This window comes from Leptodactylus fuscus, chromosome 6, assembly GCF_031893055.1.
Source record: "Leptodactylus fuscus isolate aLepFus1 chromosome 6, aLepFus1.hap2, whole genome shotgun sequence".
NCBI classification, from domain to species: Eukaryota; Metazoa; Chordata; class Amphibia; order Anura; family Leptodactylidae; genus Leptodactylus; species Leptodactylus fuscus.
The window spans coordinates 133,348,949-133,370,936 of NC_134270.1; the positions used below are offsets into that span (position 1 = coordinate 133,348,949).

General features: G+C 42.1%; 1 protein-coding gene across 1 annotated transcript in view; it reads right to left on the minus strand.

Annotated features, from left to right (window-relative positions):
* The window catches only part of RECQL5 (RecQ like helicase 5), a 69,398-nt gene that overhangs the window by 47,027 nt on the left and 383 nt on the right, over window positions 1–21,988 (minus strand). The window contains exons 2-8 of the mRNA XM_075277247.1: window positions 17,723–17,885; window positions 9,605–9,726; window positions 8,782–9,300; window positions 6,957–7,062; window positions 6,742–6,853; window positions 2,587–2,749; window positions 1,326–1,408 (exon numbers count right to left, since the gene is read on the minus strand). Coding sequence (XP_075133348.1) covers window positions 1,326–1,408; window positions 2,587–2,749; window positions 6,742–6,853; window positions 6,957–7,062; window positions 8,782–9,300; window positions 9,605–9,726; window positions 17,723–17,861 — 1,244 coding nt within the window. The 5' untranslated portion in view covers window positions 17,862–17,885. The remainder of the gene's footprint in view (window positions 1–1,325; window positions 1,409–2,586; window positions 2,750–6,741; window positions 6,854–6,956; window positions 7,063–8,781; window positions 9,301–9,604; window positions 9,727–17,722; window positions 17,886–21,988) is intronic.

The window sequence follows — 21,988 nt, forward strand, 5'->3', positions numbered from 1 at the left end:
AGCAGGAGCCGGGGCTTGAGCCAAGAGCATTACTGTTCATCCTGAGCAGAACACGTTCAATGCAACTTTAAACAATTGTAACTCCAAAACCACAATCTTGGTCTTGTTTTAAAGCCAAGTATCTAGGAGTAAAAATAAGACCAAGATCATGTCTGTAACCACCAAAGATTTAGAGTTATCACTGGTTAAAGTGGAGCTGCATATACTCACACTTTCACTTTAAACAGTGTACAGGAGAGCAAGAGCAGCGGACATTGAAGGGAGAGAAGAGAAGGATTATATTATATTCCTGCCCTGGACACTTCAGATAACACCAGGGGAGGGGTACCATAGACTTTTGTTCATGATATCACCCCCTCCTTCATTATCAATCAGAAACATACTTGCCATTTAACCTCTTATATGCTGCGATCAATAATTGTGTATTACTTACTTTAAACCTCAATATCTGACCACACAAAGCAGACTCTTGTCAGCAATCACCATTTACGGACATCAACCAAATACATTATCAGTACGGGGGGGGCTTCCTCAGGATTATTAGAAATACCCACATATAAGGATTACAAATATACAGTTTTCCTCCTTAGTATAGTATAACTATAGAACTTAAAAATGAATATTCATAATACACATTAGATACTAGCTGGCTAAGGCTAGGTTCACATTTGCACTAGGCCCTCTGCCGTTCGGGTCCCCGGAGAGATGGACTGCTGTTTTAGCTGTTGCACAGGGACATCGGCAGACCCCATTGACTATAATAGGGTCCGCTTTTTCAAAAATGAAACATGCTGAGAGAAAAGTCCTCCGTGTTCCAATGAAGACTCTGGTGCAGATGTGTACGTAGCCTACAAGAAATCGCTAAGAACATAACCCGAAAAGAAACATTGATTCATTACTGATGGAGGCAATGTTCTTATCAATGTTTTGCTGTCTATTGGCTAAACTATAGTTGTTAACTTTTTATGGATTCTATTGAAGTAATGTCACATCTCCTGACATGTTTTTTCATTGACATGTTTTTTTGACATTGTTTCCCTGCTATTCTTCTGAGAAATGTATGAATAAATTGATTGACAGCTGGGTGTTACCGGTGTTCCTGCATCAACTGACATTGAAGATACAAACACTGGACAAGGATAATGGTGACACCCAGCTGACAATGTAGTCATACATTTCTAGGAAGGCTAGCAGAGGAACGATACAACACTGAGGTATAATATAAGATATTCCAGCATGGTAATTTCACAGGAAATACAATCATTTACTAAAACAGCTATGTCAGTTGACAGGTCTTACAGAGGAGAGAAAATAAAGAAACTTACCCCAACTCCTCACAAAAATTCACCATTGCCTCGAATCCAGCCATTGCTGCTTTGTCTGATGCTTTAACGCCTCCTCTTTTTGCCTAAGAAAGACACATTTTCTTTTACATTTTTGATGAAAACAGATAGACATTTTTCAAATACAGTGAATAAGTCTAAGGTTTCAAGCCTGTCAACTTCAAGGTAGGGCTGGGCGATTATGACCTGCACCGCAATTAATCGGCCATTTAATAACGATTACATTAATGGTGATTATTTAGGTAACACCCCCTTTAAACCAAGTCCCTTTTACAATATGAGTACATATTGGGCAAACCTTGTTAGGGTCACCCAAAATAAGATTAAACCGAAACTTCCATTATAATAAGCGATGGCCCAGAGGGTGTGCTTAAACTTAAAGAACAGTGTTAGACTGAGGTCCCACCTTGCGGAAATGCAGCTTTTTTTGTTGCAGATTTCACTGCGTTTTTTTCAGCCAAAGCCAAGAATAGCTACAAAAGGAATGGGAATATATAGGAAGTTCCTATACTTCCACCTTCTGCTCAATCCACTCCTGGCTTTGGCTCAAAACCCACAGCAAAATCTGCAACCAATGGAGCTGAGTTTCCGCAATGTGGGGCCTCAGCCTTATTCACCTCTTCCTGGGCTCCGGCGCAACGCCTTGCTGTCTTCGAGTCTTTCAACTGACGTCAGAGATGTGAAGCAGTCACATAGGTCACACTTGCATCTATGTGTCACAACTGCACGTGACCAGCTGAGGCCCAATTCCAAGCCGCAGTGATCTCTGACTAGAGAGGTGAGTAACACTGTTTTTTATGTTTGATCACCAACTCTGGGCCACCGCTTATTATACTCTGGGGTCTGAAGGTACACCAGATTATAAGAATAGTAGTTCCAACTTGGACGTGCTCATTCTGAACGTAACTGCAGGTAGAACCATGCAAATATTTTAATAACCAAACTGAAATAGCCGACGTGAACAAAATCATGGTATCCTGGTTGATATTCGGTTTTGCTGATTATTCAAGTAAAGACAACTAAAGCCACTCATGTGCTATAGATATCAGTCAGCCAAACGTTCATTTGGCCAGTAGTTACTCCTCCCGACATCCCATACAGAATTGGCTAGGTCAAGTATGCGTACAGTTAACTTGCCTTCCCTAAGAACAAAAGGACTGGGCATGCTGAAATGCAGCTCCTCCATTGTTATCCCCACTACATCTGCAATTAAGGAAGGTTTAAGAAATTCCTCCTGACTCACCTGAGACTGTGTAATTTCCTTTTTGATCAAAAAGCTAACTTGGTCTCGATCAGTCCTGGAATAGTACAGACGACAAAAAGACTGTTTGCCATCACGGCCTGCTCTGCCTGATTCTTGATAGTAACCAGCCATTGACTTGGCAATATTCCAGTGAGCGACAAACCTGCCATAAATTGAAAAAAAAACAAAAAAAAACTATTAGACAAAACTATTAAATAAATTATTCATTTTTTCAGGTGTTTACTTCCATACCGTTTAGACTCTAATATAATTTGTATCCGCAGGTCCAGGACTTTAATTTTGGATTGAGAATGTGAATTTCATGAAGCTTTCTATTGTCAATGTTAGTTAAATATTCAAATGATAGGTAAAAAAAAAAAAAAAATTGTATTTTTTTTCTGTACACAAAAGCAAGTAATGGTATTCTATATCCTAATATGCAACAAACCTAAGTAACATGATATATACATTGAAGTGGTTTTCTTGGAACTCTAGTATTGCTGTTCCATCCTTAAGATATCATTAGATCATCAATGTGATTTTGGTAGGAGTCTGACTCCCAGCACTTGCACCAATCAGCTAAATTAAGCGGCGTTCACACTTGCGCCTGGACCTGTCCGCTGTGATTTCGCTTACATCCCACAAAAAAACTGCTTGGGGACGGCTTGCCAGCAGTCAGTTTAAGAACTCATTCATTTCAATGGTCTTTAAAGTTAATTGCCAGTGTCCGTATGCAGCCTCTGTGCCGTAAAACCTTTTTTTTTTTTTGTTGTTTTTTTGCACAGACACAAAGTCCTGCATGCCCGACTTTGTGTCCGTGCAAAAAAACAAACAAAAAAAAAAACAAAAAGCAGTTTCACGGGATACGGATACCAGAGGTTTGCTTTAAAAACTCATTGAAATGAATGGGATTTTAAACTGACCGTCGGCAAGCCGTCCCCAAGCATTTTCACGGTGGAATCACGGCAGACAAATCAAGGCGCAAGTGTGAACACTGCATTAAAGGAAAGCTGCACGCCAGAACAGGAACTAGAACAGCACAGTGCTATATGCCGACTAGTGGCCCAGAATGGTACTGCAGTGGAAGCACATCAAATTAGATTAGCCGGGTACAGGGAGTTGGACTCCCACTGATTTGATATGGATCAATATTAATATTCTAGAAACACCTTTTTAGAGGTTGTCAGGGCCTAAACAATATATGGCCTATCCTCCAGATAAGCCATACATACTTAATCAATGGGGGGTCGTGAGAAGGCCCCTAGATCAATCAGCTGTACGAAGCCTCTTCTGTCGCGTGTCCTATACACTAGCTGGGGTAAACCATAAATAGCTTAAGCCTGGATAATGCCTTTACAAGCATTAACTGTAGTAAGATCAGAGAAAAGCCAAAAACATACAATATTTTATCAGCTGCAAATAGAAGCAGAATCACTCAAATCTGGCAAACATGCTGGCACCCATCCATCAGGTGTATACACTTGGAATCAATATTACATTTACAGTGTGGATCTGTAGGTTCTGGTGATATTGGGGGATATTAAAGGGATGTTCCAGGCAAAAAAAAAATATATATTGAAGATCTATCCTAAAGACTGGTCGCTAATATCAGATCAGACACATGCAACTCCCATCAATCATCTGTTCTCAGCAGCTGATAGACAAAGAATAGAGCAGGAAGCAGACAGCTCTGATATCTGTGTAGTGGAGTCACTGTAGCTTAGGTTTCATTCAAATGAATAGCAGCTGATCAGCAGTACCTGGTCTGGCCACTACACAAAGAACAGCGCTGTCTGCTTCCTGCTCCAGTCTTTGTGTATCAGCAGCTGAGAACAGTTGATCGGTGGGAGGGTGTCCCCCATCAATCTGGTATTGTTGACCAATTTTTAGGATATTTTCAGTCAGGAAACCCTTTTTAAGACCATTGGCATTAGAGATGTCACGATTAAAGGGGTTGTCCCACGTCGCATACTCACCAGTCTTCGTTGTTGCAAAATCTTCTGTCTTCCTGCTTTGTTGAGTCATTGGTGGGCGGGGTCACATATGCAAAGCCAAGCGGCGACATGCCGCTGGCCCTGCGTGCACACTCATAGACCAGTCTAGCCTTCACAATGCGAATACAGACCCGACATCCGCCTCTCTCTATTACAGCAGATGCCGGGTCTGTATTGGCATTGCGAAGGCTAGACTGGTCCATGAGTGTGCACGCAGGGCCAGCGGCATCTCGCCGCTGGCTGTGCATATGTGAATATGTGACCCGGCATCCGCTGTAATAGAGAGGCGGATGCCGGGGAGGGTTAGACGCCGGCACAGATGCCGGCACATGTGCCTGCAACATCGCTATGCTTCTGCCCTGCATGAAGCCAGCAGCGGCAGAAGCGATGCTGTTATTCCGCTCCTCCTCCGCCCCCCGGAATAGCAGCATCGCTCCTGCCAGTGCTGACTTCATGCAGGGCAGAAGCATAGCGATGTTGCAGGCACCTGTGCCAGCGTCTGTGCATCTGTGCCGGCGTCTAACCCTCCCCGGCATCCGCCTCTCTATCTCTACAGCGGATGCTGGTCTGCATTGGCGGCCCCTTCCCCCCAAAGGGTAAACTACCCCCCCCCCCCCTCCAGGCTCGCTCCTGTGCACTTAGCCCCTCCCCCCTCAGAGCAGCAGACGCATCAATTGACTTATGAGCAGATAAGTCAAGGGACGTGTCCCAAAGGATGTGTCCCAAAAAATGAATAAAGTAAGATAGTGGTCAAACAAAGCAGTTTTGCTGAAGCAATGTATTTAGGAAAAGACTTACATTCACATTAACAAACGGTATAGATAGGATCCTTGTGATGGGACAACCCCTTTAATAAGAGGAACACACCTCTAAACAATTATAGCACATCACATTCCGTATCATGTGCCTGAGGCTGAAACCTATTTGAATTTCAGTTATAACTTGCACCAGTTTTCTGGCAGAATATATAATAATGTAGGGTCAGTGGTGCCCTCTCCACCCACTTTTTGCAAATGTGGTGTGTGCAACAATAAGAGAGGTTTAAAACTTACATATTATTTTAGCAGATGCAACAAGTGCCAAAAAATGGTGATTTATTTTACGGCAGAATACTGTGGTACACCCTTAAAAAATCCCCCCATTCTGTATGAAGCAACCTACCATCCCACTGCAGCAGTTGTACTGCACTACATCACTATGGACTCAAGGTCTATACTCAGTTTTTGATATTGATGTGTTGAAAGCAGAAAAAATGGGCACGTGTAAGAATCTGAACAAATCTTGAAATGGGACAAATTGTAAGGGCTAGACGAGCGAATCAGAGCATCCCCAAAATGGCAGGTCTTCTGGAGTGTTCCCAGTATGCTCTGGTTAAAACCTACCAAAAGCTGTAAGAAGGACGAACAATTAACCAATGACAGGGTCATTGATGTCCAAGGTTCAATGATGTGTATGGGGAGCGAAGGCTGAACCCACAGAATGTAATGTTGGCTGTAAAAGAAAATTGTCCGTCCACACAGTGCATCACAGCTTGTTGTATACAGAGCTGAGCAGCTGAAGACCAGTCAGGGAGCCTATGCTGACCCCTGTCCAAAAGGATAAGATGGGAGCCCATTATTACATCTGGAACATGGATTTCTCAAAGTATATGCCATGAGAAGACTAGGACTTCTGTCTGCCCACCAGGGCTAATTCTTAAAGGAGTGTTAATTTTTTAACCATGCAAAGTATCCCTTAAAATAACAAACACTGCATATTCACCTCTCCATTTGGCTGGGCACTCAGAGGAGAGTTTCTGTTCAGGTCCCTCGTGTACCTGACTTTTGGCCCACAAATAGTGACACAGCCATTCAGTGGCTGCACAGCAATGCCCCATTCACATGGATCATCACTGCTCAGCCCCTGACTAGATGATGGGCTCATGTTTGGGTAGAATGTCAACTAAAACGGAAACCCAAACAGACACTCTCCACTGGATCCCTGGCCAGAGAGGTGAGTAGAGGCAGCTATTCAAAGCCTCTGCAGGGGTTAAAAAAAAAGAAATGGAACACCCCTTTAATGTCATGTCATAAAATAACATGGAAATGATTGATTTTAGAGAAAACCAGTAACATGTAAATAAGACAATAGCACAGACTATAAAATACAGCAGATTACATACCTTACATTGGCTTTATCTACTCCCATTCCAAAACTGATGGTAGCCACAATGACAGGGACTACCTCCTCCATCCACTCATTCTGAACAGACACTCGGTCTGCTGCTTTAAGACCTAAGAGACAAACAAGAATCTCATCACTTTCTTAATGTAAAAGAAAACAGGAGAACGCAGCAAGAATGCAAGAAAGACGAGCCAGGCAGTGCATGGCATTCACCTGCATGGTAGGCCTTAGAAGGGACTCCTCGCTTGGTCAAATGAGTTGCTACTTCTTCGCAGGACTCTCTTGTCCTACAGTAGACTATTCCACAACCTGGAAAACCCTAGGAGAGAAATACACAACGTAAGGTGGTGTGAGATTACATGGATTACATTAGGTATACACAGTATTCTCAGTTTATTGGTATAATTCAGAGACTGCAAACAGATACATAGATATTTTAAAGGAGTTATCTGCTCTATACCATAAATATGATCTATCCTCTATGCAGAAGTGTGGCTATAGGGGGCATAGCAGTAGTAGTTATTATCGGGTCTCGGACGCTCAGGGGGCCTAAGGGGTCTCTCAGTCACATAAAATATACCACTATTCCGAAAGGCACAAAGTAAGTAGGGACCTTTTGGCACTCCCATAGAAATGAATGGAGTAAGGAGCATGCATTCTGTGTCCACCACTACATTGTGAACAGTATTAGAGCTCAGGAATGATGGGAGTCCCGGCAGCCGGTATGGATGGGGATAAACAATTTTCATGGGACAACCCCTTTAAAATGTATAGCTATCTTTAGTATAGGCCATTAACATTAGATCAATAGAGGTATAAAAAAAGCACTGATGGCTTTCCCGGTATGAGCCCCGATGCTGTTAATTTTGACACCGATATCTCCCCACTGTCAGAAAAGCGGGCATCACAGCCTAACATCATCGATGGGCTGTGAGAAACAACCCCCCCTCCCACCCAACTGTACTCTTCCATAGTCTTGTACTGTCGTTCCTCACAGCCCAGAGATGACTCTAGATTGTAAGGCCCTCCTTTCTGACAGTGGGGAGATCGATGGGCTGTGAGAAACAACCCCCCCTCCCACCTAACTGTACTCTTCCATAGTCTTGTACTGTCGTTCCTCACAGCCCAGAGATGACTCTAGATTGTAAGGCTGTCAGATTTCTGACAGTGGGGAGATATCGGTTCCAAAATTATCACCGATATCTCAAGCATTGAGATGCATACTGGGAAAGCCAACAGTGCGCTGAATTAATGCTGAATACTGCCAGCTTTCTAGCGGTATGGAGTACCACTTATGCAGACTGATGAGTGCAATAAACATTGTGACTGATCCAGACATTCATAACAGTAGTATGAATGTTCCCTAACATTTCATTATGCAAACAATAACATTTGTCTGAAACTGGGTATTCTCTTCCCGCCGCAGGCATTTTTTAATTTTTGATTTTTTTACTCCTGCCATCCAAACCCCATAACTTTGCTATTTTTCCGTTCATAGAGCCATATGAGGGAATAATCTTTGCAGACAAATTGTACTTTGTATTGGGACGATTTAACATTCTGTGCTACGTACTGAGAAGCTGGAAGAAAATTCAAAATGGGATGGAATTGCAGGAAATCTGCGTTTATGCAACTTTTTTTTATGGGCTTTGCATAATATTTTTTTTATGGTTTAACCCCCTTTAAGAAAAATTCCAAAACTTTGCAAAAAAGGATACATACAGGGCCCAGTGTACCTTTTAGTTATACCATTTTGGGGAATGTCTGAAGTTTTGATCAGTTTTTATTCAAATTTTTATGGAAAGCAAAACGGTGGTTTGGCTCTTTTGACTTTTTCACCATATGAGAAAAATATAGTGATATGTTTATAGACTGGGCAAGTTCAGAAACAGGGATGTAAAATATGTTTTTATCTTTTTTTTTTGTTATTTATTTTTATTTCAAATCTAAAGAAAGCGGGGTGGTTTGAATTTTTAAAAATATTTTTAATACACATTTGAAAAAGCAAAACAGTTTTTTTTAAGAAATATTTTATTACCCCAGAAGGTTTCTTTTCTCCCAAGGCTTTCAAGCAGAAGTCTTTTAGATTCCCATACGGATCTCCCAGTAACTCTTTGATCTGTACATCATAGAACAGGTTGACACGAAAGCAGGGCGTTTTAAACATGGCAATAGGCTGGCGCAATTTCAGTGAGGCTATGATATCATCCTGCACTTGCTTGGTGGCAGTAGCCGTCAGGGCAACACAAGGCGTCTGTGGCAAACGTGAACGCAAAATTCCCAAACGCTGGTAATCAGGTCGAAAGTCATGGCCCCACTCAGAAACACAGTGAGCTTCATCTATGATGAGGTAGCAAAGGAGACCTCTGGATAGCAGCATGTTCAGGGTAGGCTGGAATGAGGAGGCCGCAGCCATTTCAGGGGTTATGTATAAGAGTTTGATCTTAGGGTTCTCGCTCTCCAGGTCCTGAAGGATTTTCTTTCGTTCTGCTGATGGCAGCTTGGAGTTCAGGGAACAAGCTTTAATCTTTAGGGATACAAGATGGTCTACTTGATCCTATACACAGAGGAAGAAAGTGCACGTCTTAAAAGGAAGATAGCAGATACTTTTCCTAAGCCTAGGTCTACACAGCAACGTGTGCTGTGTAAAAAAGTCACACAACAAAAATTTCAATGTATCTCTAAGGTGGCTAATAGGTCACAAGTCACTTTAACCTTGTTATTAACATCCATTACAGGGGAATAATACTGCATGGTATAGGTTTTGCTACTTCTACATTGACATAACCATATTTGATGTTATATTGGGAACAAATTCATGCCTTATGTAAAATTTCAAAAAACAATGGTGACCACATTACCTGAATTAGAGCTATCAAGGGGGAGATGACAATAGTGATTCCAGTAGCAAGGACAGCCGGGAGCTGATAACAGAGAGACTTACCAGCTCCGGTTGGCATACACACAAACACATCTCGGTCACCTGAGAAAGAATGAATAAGGGTACTAAGCAAATGTGATAAAGCACAGTACAAAACTGAGGTTAGACATGATCCATTTATATTTATCCATATATACAGATATATTTGGTGATATATCACATGTGCCACAATATTGCTGGAGATAAAGAAAATCTAATTCTAGGTGGGACTTCATTTAATAAGATTTTCAGACCGTATAGAGCCACTCTCAAACTGGTTCTCTTCAGAACCATGTACTCAAGTGGGTCTGTAGGAGACTCACTTTAAGAGGACCTTTCCAACTGCACTGATTCCAGTGCAGTTGGAATTGTTTCTCTAGCCCATACCATTTATGAGCATTCATTTTAGTTAGTTTCAACACCCAATAAACGATTTATGATTTCAGCTGTCAAGTGGGCAGTCCTTGTCTGTCTCCTCCAGCCCAAGACAGTCCACCTGATAGTAGAAAACTAATTAGCATATTGGGTGCTGAGACTCATAGCACAGATTGCTCAGGAATACTGGGGGCTAGAGAAAAAAAATCCAACTCTGCCATAATGAGTGAAGCAGCACCTTATAAAGGATGTAAAGAGCTGGACCTATTGGAGGTTGTGAAGGGCCCTGGTCTTACAGACCCACTTGAGTACATGGTGCTGAAGACTACCAGGTAGAAATAACACTTATTAAAGGATGCAAAGAACTGGTGCTGTTGTAGGTGGTGAAAGGTGCACTTTAAAGAGAATCTGTCAGATACCTTGGAGCCACTAGATCACTAGCATGCCATTAGGCAGCTGGAGATGAGAGTCTCCATCTTGTGTAAATTACCACTGCCATTACTGCAATGTGAGGAAAACTGAGCTGAAATTCACTGGCAGAAGAGTCCAGGAATCCGCTTTAACAAATCACTGCAAGTACATTACCCCAGTAAAGTTGCAGACAGTATACTTCAATTCACTGTACACATCAGGTGCTAGGGCAGACTCCAAGTCATGTCATTTATTAAAGTTATTCTTTACTACTGCTTACACTCATCATCAAGTTCCAATGGCCTCCGGATACAATATACAACATACAATGTTTGGCTGGAGGATCCAACAAATCATCATGGCCATTTAGGGCTGTATAGTTGGCAGGTCAAACTACCAACTCCAAATCCTCTATTTTCCCACAGCCCAACTCCAATTTCTGCTCCAAGTCCTTCACAAATGGCCAGTCAGTCAGAAACAGTAGAGATCCTCTAATTCATTGAAAAATGAATGACTGACTTTCAATTTACCAAACTATACATCAAATTAATTATTATACAATTTGTATAATTTTACAAGTTGCATAATATAATTAAAAATAACGAATCATTTTATGTGGGATTAAGTTTTTTCCACCTCCACCTAAACAGCCTTGGACTGGTGAACCCACCATATTAGTTAAGTGCATGCACTGATTGGCTGGCTAATAGCGCCTCTCTATAGCACGGTGCAGGACTACACGTCCTTTATTGCTCTTTACCTGTCCCAGGATGAGATGATCATTTGGACACAAGGTAAGAGGGGAAATTTTTTAGAATCTGATTTTTCTTTTGTCTTCATTTAATCACATTTGTGGTTACATTTTGGAGTCTTTGGAAGCAATTACTAGTTTTCTATAGAGCTGGCTATCCTGAAACCAATTAACGTTATAACTTTAGGGCTAGTGTATTTGTAAATCAGTTGTCCAATCTAAAACACCCCTTTTAAAGGGATATTGCATATCCACAGGGTAGCTTGACTGCTCAAAGCAAAAGTGGCGTCATCTCCTCTCAATGCAGCCAGAAGATGGGGTTGGAGACCCCTGTTCTTAAGATATATGTGAGTCCCACAGCTAGGGGCTGATAATAAAGAGACTTATCAGCAAATTCCCTGTGGGTATTCCATAAATGTCATAGATGAAAATATTCCATTAACCGGTTAAGGACCAGGCCCAAAAGTATGTTAAAGACCAGGCCTTTTTTTTCAAAACTGACATGTGTCACTTTAAATGGCAATAACTTTGAGACGGTTTAACTTACACAAATGATTTTGAGATTGTTTTTTTCGTAACACATTATACTTCATGTTAGTGGTAAATATTAATCAATATTTTTGTATTTATTTATAAAAAAAACTAGGAAATTTGATGGAAATTTGGAAAAAATTGCAATTTTCAAAATGTGAAATTCTCTGCTTTTCAGGCAGATAGTCATACCACCCAAATACATGAATAAATATTATCTCCCATATCTCTGCTTTATATCGGCATCATCTTTTGATTGTCTTTTAATTTATTTTGGACGTTACAAGGCTTACAAGTGTAACAGCGATTTTCTAGATTTGCAAGAAAATTCTCCAAACCAATTTTTTAGGGACCGCTTCAGTTCTGTAAGGAATTATAAAGGCCTATATAATAGAAACCCCCATAAATCACCCCATTTTCAAAACTACACCCCTCAAATTATTCAAAACAGCATTTGGGATGTTTGTTAACCCTTTAAGTTTTTCATAAGAATAAACATAATATGGAAGTGAAATTTAGACATTTCATTTTTTTTCATTAATACATTCATTTAGACCTAAAATTAACACATTCACAAAGGGTTAAAGGAGAAAATGCATCTCACATTTTGTTATGCAATTTCTCCCGTACACAGAAATACCCCACATGTGGGCGTAAACTGATTTTTGGGTACACAGCAGTGCATGGAAGGGAAGGAGCGACACTGGGTGTGTGAACAGCAGATTTTGCTGGAATAATTTTCAGGCACCATGCCTCATTTGCAGAGCCCCTAGAGTACCAAAACAATGGAAACCCTCCAAAAGTGACTCCATTTTAGAATCTACACCCCTCACAGAATTCATCAAGGGGTATAGTCAGCATTTTGACCCTACAGTTGTTCCACAGATTTTACTAACATTGGGATGTGTAAATGAAAAATTACTAAAATGTCACTTTATCCCCAAAGTTTTAATTTTCACAAGGGGATAAAGGAGTAAAAGCCCCCCACAGTTTGTTAAACAATTTCTCCTGAACACGGCAATACCCCATATGTGGCCATAGTATGCTGTATGGGTACATTGCGGGGTTCAGAATGGAAGGAGCGCTATTTTGCTTTTGGATGGCAGATTTTGCTGGAATTATTTTTAGGTGCCATGTCGCATTAGCAGAGCCCCTAGAGTACCAATACAGTGGAAACCCCCTAAAAGTGACCCCATTTTGGAAACTACACCCCCCACAGAACATTTGAAAGGGTATAGTGAGCATTTTGACCCTACAGCTGTTTCACAGATTTTATTAACATTGGGGCATGAAAATGAAAAATTACTTTTTTTCCAATAAACTGTCAATTTAGCCCCAAATTTTTCATTTTCACAAGAGGATAAAGGGGAAAAAGCTCCATAAAGTTCATTAAACAATTTCTTCTGAACACGGAAATGCCCCATATGTGGTAATAATCTGCTGTATGGGAACATGGCGGGGCTCAGAATGGAAAGAGCGCTATTTGGCTTTTGAAGGACAGATTTTGCTGGAATATTTTTCAAGTCCCATGTCGCATTTGCAGAGCCCCTAAAATATCAATATAGTGGAAACCCCCTAAAAGTGACCCCATTTTGGAAACTACACCCCTCATAGAATTTATCTAGGGGTTTGGTGAGCATTTTGGCCTCACAGCTGTTTCACAGATTTTATTAACATTGGGACGTAAAAATGAAAAATTTCTTTTTTTTCACAATGTATCGTCCATTTAGCGCCATATTTTTAATTTTGCAAGTAGTTAAAGAATTAAAAGCCCTCCACAGTTTGTTACAAATTTTCTCCTGAACACGGCAATACCCCATATGTGGCCATAATCTGCTGTATGGGTACATGGTGAGGCTCAGAATGGAAAGAGAGGTATTTGGATTTTGGAGGGCAGATGTGGCTGGAATAGTTTTGAGGGGCCATGTCACATTTGCTGAGCCCCTAAAGTACCAATACAATGGAAACCCCTCAAAAGTGACCCCATTTTATAAACTACACCTGTCATGGAATGAATCAAGGGGTATTATCATTTTGTGCCTAAAATGCTTCCAAAAAATGAATGTCCAAAATGAAAATTGAAATTTTGAAAGAAATATGCCATTTCGGTGTCCAATACGTTGCACCCACTTTGTGTTGTCAGAGACCTGCACTCCTAAAACTATTAAGGGGCCATCCCGAGGGGCAAAAAAATATATATGTGGGTGTAAACTGCTGCTTGGGTACACAGCAGGTCTCAGAAGGGAAGGAGCACTGCGCTTTTTAGCTTTTGGGGTACAGATTTAGAGGGACTTTCTGGGGGCCATGTTCCTTTTGGAGAGACCTGGAGGTAACTGTAAACCCCATTTTGTAGGGGCAAGTTTAGGGTCTCTGCAAAAGTGTCATGGCATCCAAAAACCAAACCATCTGTGCTCCAAAAACCCAATAACCCTTCTGTGTCCGTCTGTGCCCTAATATCAGTTTATAACCACTTATGACATTACGTCCGTTATCCCGGGTACACCAGTGTCATACATGTGCCCTAATATCAGTTTATACCCACATATGACATTACGTCCGTTATCCCGGGTACACCAGTGTCATACATGTTGCATAAACTGTAGTTTGGGCACACAGCAGGGCGCAGAAGGGAAGGAGCGCTATTTTGGTTTCTGGAGCACAGTTTGGTTTTTGGACGTCACTTTTGCAAAGCCCCTGAATTGTCAATAAAGTGGAATCCGCAGACATGTCACCCTATTTTGGACACTAGCCCACTGATGGGATTTATCAAATGGAGTAGCGAGAATTTTTAACCCTTGAGTGTTGCATTTATTTAGTTTCCAGAAATGAAATCGCAACTGATAATGAGAAGTTAAAAATGAAAAATTTCCAGAGATTCGCCATTTCAGTACCCGATATGTTGTGCCCAACTTATGTCAGCAGAGACACTCCAAAAACTGGTAAGCGGGTGGTATCCCGGGCACAACAGCTTTCAGAGCGTTCATCTCTGATACAAGTCGGACACAACATATTACGCACTGAAATGACGGGTTCCTGGAAAAATGGTCATTTTCACCTCTCACAATCAGCTTCGTATTCATTTATGGATAATAAGTTATAGCAAAACTTGGGGGTTAAAAATGCTGTCTGTACCCCTGGATAAATCCTTCAGGGGTGTAGTTTCCAAAATAGGGTCTCATATCAGGGGATTCCATTTTACTGGCGTTTCAGCTCTGCAAAAGTGTCATGGCATCCAAAAACCAAACCGTCTGCGCTCCAAAAACCCAATAACCCTTCTTCCCTTCTGTGTCTGGCTGTGCCCTAATATCAGTTTATTCCCACATATGACATTACGTCCGTTATCCGGGGTACACCAGTGTCATACATGTGGCATACATGTGGCATAAACTGCAGTTTGGGCGCACAGCAGGGCGCAGAAGGGAAGGAGCGCGATGAGGCTTTTGGAGTACAGATTCAGATGTTTGGTATCTGGACGCCATGTCATGTTTGTAGAGCCTGTAAGGTACCAGAAAAGTGGATTCCCCAAAGGAGTGACCCCATTTTGAAAACTGCACCCCTCAAAGAATTTCTCAGGGGGTGTAGTGAGTATTAGTATCCGGACGTGACTGCACGGCGGATGGCGAAGAGGGAATATATAAGCGGTGCGGAAAACATTGCAGACACCAAATTCCCTACTATGTCCCAGGAGCTCCTATGATTAGGGGAGTCACTCTGGGGGTCACTTTGGGGGTCACTTCTGGTGTCTGTTCCCTCATAAGCTGTAAATCTGGGGTGTCCCCTGATATTCGCTCACACTGCTTATATATTCCCTTCCTGACGCCGCCAGTTGTATTCTAATAATTTGGCGATTTTGGGGTTTTTTGTCTTCACATTGGTAGATGCTATATTTTCTTTATTCTTTTGGTGACGTGGCCATATAAGGGCTTGTTGTTTGCGGGATGTGATGTATTTTGTAATGACACCATTTTTGGGTGCCTACAACATACTGAATACATTTTATTAACTCTTTCTTGCTGGATTTAAAAAAAAAAAAAAAAAATCAATCCTGGCATTGAGTTGTACCCTTTAAATTTTGCGCCATGCAGCGTACAGTATAAGTAACATGTAGCCTTTATTCTGCGGGTCGGTACGGTTACGGCGATACCTCATTTATAGTATTTTTTTATGCGATACTAATTCTGCAGAACAAAAACACATTTGGGGACATAAATCAGTGATTTTTGCATCGCCATCTTCTGAGAGGCGTAACATTTTTATTTTTCGGTTGACAGTGTTGGTTGAGGGCTTATTTTTTGCGGGACAACCTGCGCTTTTTATTGGTACTGTTGTGGGGTGCATATGATTTTTTGATCACTTTTTATAGCATATTTTGTAAGGTGATATGGTGAAAAATCATTACTTCCGGCGGGTTTTTTCCGTTTTTTTTTTTTCAGATGTACACCGTATACATTAAATATTATTTCAGTTTTATTGTACAGGTTGTTACGGACGCGGCGATACCAAATATGCATTGTTTTTATTAATTTTTAGTACCTTTTTTTATATAATTCATTTTGTATAGAGAAAAAGGGATTTTTGGGCTTTATAACTTTATTACTTTTTTCATACACTTTATTTTTTTTAACTTTTTTTTTTTTTTTTTAACTTTTTCATGTGTCCATTTAGGACACTTGAATCAGTTGATGCTTTGATGAAAGCACCAACTGATTCTGTATAGTAGCTTGCAGGACACGAGCAGGACATGAGCCTGCTCGTGTCCTGCAAGCTGCAGAGGAAGTGAGACACATCGCTCACTTCCTCCATCGGTCGGCAGGATCAACCAGGTATGTGGGGGCTCCGGTAGTCTGGGGTCACTGGCCAGACCCCAGACTACCTTCTACTGACATCGGCACCCCCCGATCTCGCCGCGGGGGTGCCGATCAGCTTCAATCTGCGGAGGATCCCTTTCGATCGCGCCGTGATGTTTCACGGCAGGATCGAAAGGGTTAAAGCGTTCAGTCGGAACTGAGTCCGACTGAACGTTGTTGAGGGGGTGGTTAGGTGTCAGTAACACCTAACCCCTGCCCTCCCCCCGCCCCACCCCCTGCCTAGTGAGTCTCTGAAGACCGGCCGTAAATTTACTATCGGCTGGTCTTAGAGACCAGGACTGCTGGCCGTAAATTTACGGCCAGCGGTCCTTAACCGGTTAAGATTGTGTCCCTTATTGCAATCAGCTAACGGCCCTGAGTCCAGCTTCTGACACTGCTGGCAAGAATCTAAAGCCATGGCCGCTACAGGGGGATATATAGTATAAGATGATGTCAATTTAGATGGCTGATCAAGAAGGGTCTTAAACCAGGGAGTCCATGTTATCCATATGCCAAAACAGGTTATATGGACGTGGACTGCATTCACAAGCAACCCTTTTAACTTAGCTCTATACCAGAGCTGAGGCTTCATGGCTGCATCCCCATCAACACACATCGAAGTGATGGGGTATTCAGGAAATAAGTACCACTAGATGAGTCTGCAGCCTCCATCTTACTCATTTCTGCTCCTGACAAATGTGCATTTCTGCAATGAAGCCAAGGTCAGTACACCTTTCTCAACTACACATGGGCTACACATTAAGCACATGTATAATGAAGCCAAGCTTCACCCACCTAAGCTTCATTGATGCAATTTAAAGGCACCCCCTCTACAAGTATTTCAGTTTGGTACACTAGTGCATAAGGACAGGCTGGTGGTTTAGTGACCCCATGCCTGCTGATAGGTCCTCAACCACCGTGGGTCTTTCAAAAGAGCTCATCAGCAGGGTCCTGAGTGTCAGACTCCCCCTGGTCTTTTATTCATTCCCTATCCAGAGGACAGGTCATCAATAAAAATGAGTTGTAAAATCCTTTAAATATATGAAAAGATACATACAAGGCGGTCTACCATTTCAGTCTGCAATGCCTGACACCACATGACGGGGATATATAGTTTAATGTAGAGGGTACACATAGACCTCACCTTTAACCACAGTGCGTGTTGCATTTTCCTGTAGATCTGATCGGAAGGTGTTAAATCCAAAAACTTTCTTAAGGGTGGAGAGAATTTTGCATTTCGAGCTTGTTGTTGTTGAGGAGGAGGAGGAAGACTGGGCGCTCATTTCTCTGAATGACACACAATAGTCCTGTAGGATAGAGCAGAAGTTAGTAATAATCAGACTATTCCTGCCCCAGCACAGATAATACACGGCTAAATGGAGAATGTGACACTGATAATGTCTATTACACTGCAAAATATAAGACATCAGTAAGAGACAAAAGAAAAGAGTGTGTTCTTGTGGAGCAGTAGTAGGGAACCTTCGGCTCTCCAGCTGCTGTGAAACTACAACTCCCAGCATGCTCCATTCACTTCCATGGGAGTTCCAAGAACAGCAGAGCAAATATGCATGCTGGGAGTTGTAGTTTTGCAACAGCTGGAGAGCCGTACGTTCCCTACCCCTGTTGTAGAGAATATAGTGGAGATTGTCTAGTACTAGAAGTCTTTATGTGAATACATTTGACTGGGTTTTCCCATCTTGTAGGGTGAGGGCATATGGCTAATATATGGTATCACCTTATGATCAGTGAAGCCCTCCTTAAACCAAAGAGGCCTCCACTTCACTGTTTTTCCCAGCACATTGGGGTCCCTACTACATGCTGTACAAGAACTTACAGCATAGCCCCATTAAAGTGAATGGGACAGCTACAGCTACCCGAACAACTAAGTGGCTGGGTGCACTGCTGTGCTAGGAAAACTTAGAAAGTGGCAATGCTACACCATCCGGGGTCATCCTGCCATTTAAGGGTAACATATACAGTGAAACCTCTTTCAGGGAACCATCCAAAATCGCATAAAAAGTGGTCTTCTAGGGGAGTGGTCTTCTCAAAGAGAGCTGGTATGGAAAACTGAACATCACAGAAAAATGATCTGAATAAGAGAATGGTCTTCTGGAGAGGTTTCACTGTACTAGGTGACAACAACTAATGGCAAATAAGTCACTACTAAACAGACTGAGCTGTGTCTGGGAAACCATGAAGAACCCAGAGCTCTGCAACCCCTTCCATCTGCTGATCAGTGGTGCTGTTGAGCATAAGACCACCACTCATGTTATATGGATGACCTTACCTAAGAATAAGGCCTAGTTCACATTTGCGTTCGGGCCATTCCGTTCACCTATCCATATGAAATATGTGGAGAGAAAAGTCGGGCAAGCGGCATTTTTCTCTCTGCATTTTTCATGCGAAATGGAGCGTAAATCACAAAGACCTCATTATAGTCTATGGGGTCCGCGGGTTTCCTTAGGTAACCACTTTTTTATGTGAATTAGGTTTCCGTTCAGGGAGTCCTCAAGTGGACTCCCTGAAAGAAAAGCCCAACGCAATGTGAACCAGGCCTAAGATACCAATAATAGAGTCCCAAAAAACCACTTAAAATATATACTCCAGGTATTAACGCCGGTGATAAATGCTACAATGTAAAGCAACTGCAACTACTGAAACACCAATTACTACATCTACATTACAGAAGAGATGCAAGAAGCAGAGGTCAAGCATGTGCTGTGCAGCTCCACACCACTCTATGGGAGATACACAGTCAAGTATTTGTGTATGAATGGGAGATATAGCAGGGTTAACGTGAAGTTCTGCAATTGGTTAAACTGCTGCAGCGTAAAATCTTATAACAGAAGACAACAAAAACCAATGTAGAGTCATAAGAGAAAAATGTTTTTTTTTCAATGACTTTTCATTAAAGAGGTTGTGCAGGCAAAAAAAATGATTTGTTAAATTGGCTGGGGGCGATGAACAAAAAAAAATAAAATATCAAACTCATCTTTTCCCCAGCACGGTCTGGTCCTCCTGGTCCATTGTTGTGCTCTGGCGGAGGTCCCCGCTGTACAGCAGGACGCTGGGAGACACAGCAGATGTGAGCAGGAACAGGGATCGATAAGCCTGTGAACCCCAACAAACACTGCTATAATTATAATCAGGGGTCTTTTCAGACTCCCGAGTATAATGATCGGAGACCCAGGGGACGTGAGGGAAAATAAAAACACTATTACTTACCTCTTCTGTACTCCGGCAGTCTTCAGGCCTATTTGGCAATGTCCCAGATGTCACATGGGCCAGACCGGCGTTATTATGTGTCGTGATGCAGGCCTGGCTCACGTGACATCTGTACCAAAATTGAAGAGCTCTGAAAGCAGCGGGGAGTGCACCAGAGCCCAAAAGAGGAAAGTAACAAAGTCTTTTATGTTTGTATTCTCCCCTGGGTCTCCAATCATTAATATCAGTAATATTTGTTCATGGGTGGGCCGCTATGGGACATAACACTGTGTGCAGGGGCCACTGTGGGACATACTACTGTGTGCAGGGGACACTATGGGGCATAATAGTGTGTGCAGGGGCCACTGTGGGACATAATACTGTGTGTGCAGGGGACACTATGGGGCATAATAGTGTGTGCAGGGGCCACTATGGGGCATGATACTATGTGCAGGGGCCACTATGGGGCATAATACTGTGTGGAGGGGGCACTATGGGGCATGATACTGTGTACTGGGGCCACTTTGGGACATTATAGTGTGTGTAAATGGGACATTATACTGTCTGGGGGTCAGGAAAGGGTGTGCTATGACGTGTGTGTGTGTGTGTGTGTGTGTGTGTGTGTGTGTGTGTGTGTGTGTGTGTGTAGGGGAAATAAAGTTTGCTGAGGGGGCCCAGTGTTTGCAGGTTACACCACTGGGTATCAGTTTCTATCGGGCCCTGGACACTGACGGGGCCTCAAGGGTCCCTCTACCACATAAAATATACCACTTTTCTAAATGGCACAGACTTTGCATTGAAGCCCAAAAGCCCTGGGCGGCTAAAATAAAAGTAACCCATTTAGATGAGAAACACATCCAATCTGCCATTTGCGAGCCATTTGCACTTCAATAAACTGCTTTACATGGGTTCTGCCTCAAGGAAAATGTAAACTGAAGGAGGGTTGTTCAGGTGGTGGCGTCAGCAGATTTTGACCGTAAACATGGGTATGTTTATCTTTACCTGTATGATGAAATCATGTTTGATATAACACTTATGTAGTACTCTTTTGTGATGCCTTTATCCATATTTGCCGTACCACTGGAGCATTGATTGTTTATACTGTAATAGAGATGATGGTTGGATCCATATATAGTTATACAGCATCAACTACACATCATGAGAGGACATTTAACCCTTGACTTTTTATACATTATTAATATTTTGAGTTTTTGTTATTTTGAGTACCACCTGGACAACCCCCCTTCAGTTTACATGTGTTTGTTCATTTATTCAGTGTGGGACGCTTTATTAGGGTGAGTTAGAGTTGAATGCTGGGACCATGCCACTAATAGGTTTGATTATTTAGGTCCCCATTCACATTGTATACCTTGCTTTTGTGTGTTTTCTCAAGGAAAATGTGTAGGTAGACTTTGGATGGCCTATCCTTAGGACAGGTCATCTATGTTAGATCATTGGGGGTCCAGCACAGTGAGACAGACAGCCCGATACACAGTGTAGTGGTCATGCCGCACTATTGCAGCTCAGCTCTCTTTCAATGTCTATCTAAGGCTACATTCACACAACTGTTATTAATGTCCTTAGCTGTCATCCGCAATCGGATGAGAGCAATGTACATTAACGGTAGTCAAGTGATGGACACAGAAGTAGCTCTGATGGTCTGCACTGACACACTGTAGCAAAATATCAGTATGGCTTTAGAACAGAGTCTAGGCTGACAGAGGAGTCTTGATGAAGACATCTGATCCCTGCCTTCAGTTACTGGATGTACTGGGTCACCACTGGGATCAGTGATTGGCCACATGTCCATGTCAGGTCATCATTGCCAAAACAGAAAGCAGAGGCCAGTGGGGAACCTCAAAAATGTTTGAACGGGAGAGGCAATGGTTCAGTGTGATTCTTATTTTATTATATCCTGAGCAGTTTTCATAAATTATTTTTCATGACTGGACAATTCCTTTAACTCCATATTAATGCTTTCATTATCCTATTAAGGGTATAGGGTATAAAGAAATGTCCCCATGACCGCGGAGCGGCTATTTTCGAAGATAAACATGGCATCTCTAAAACGATCGGAAGTAATTATAAGCGTATCACAGGCACTGTGAATTTAAAGGGGTACCCCAACAACAATAACAAAATGTCCCACAAATATCTAGAACTAACCAATGGGCTTGTATAATAGGCCCCTACAGGTCAGGCTGGC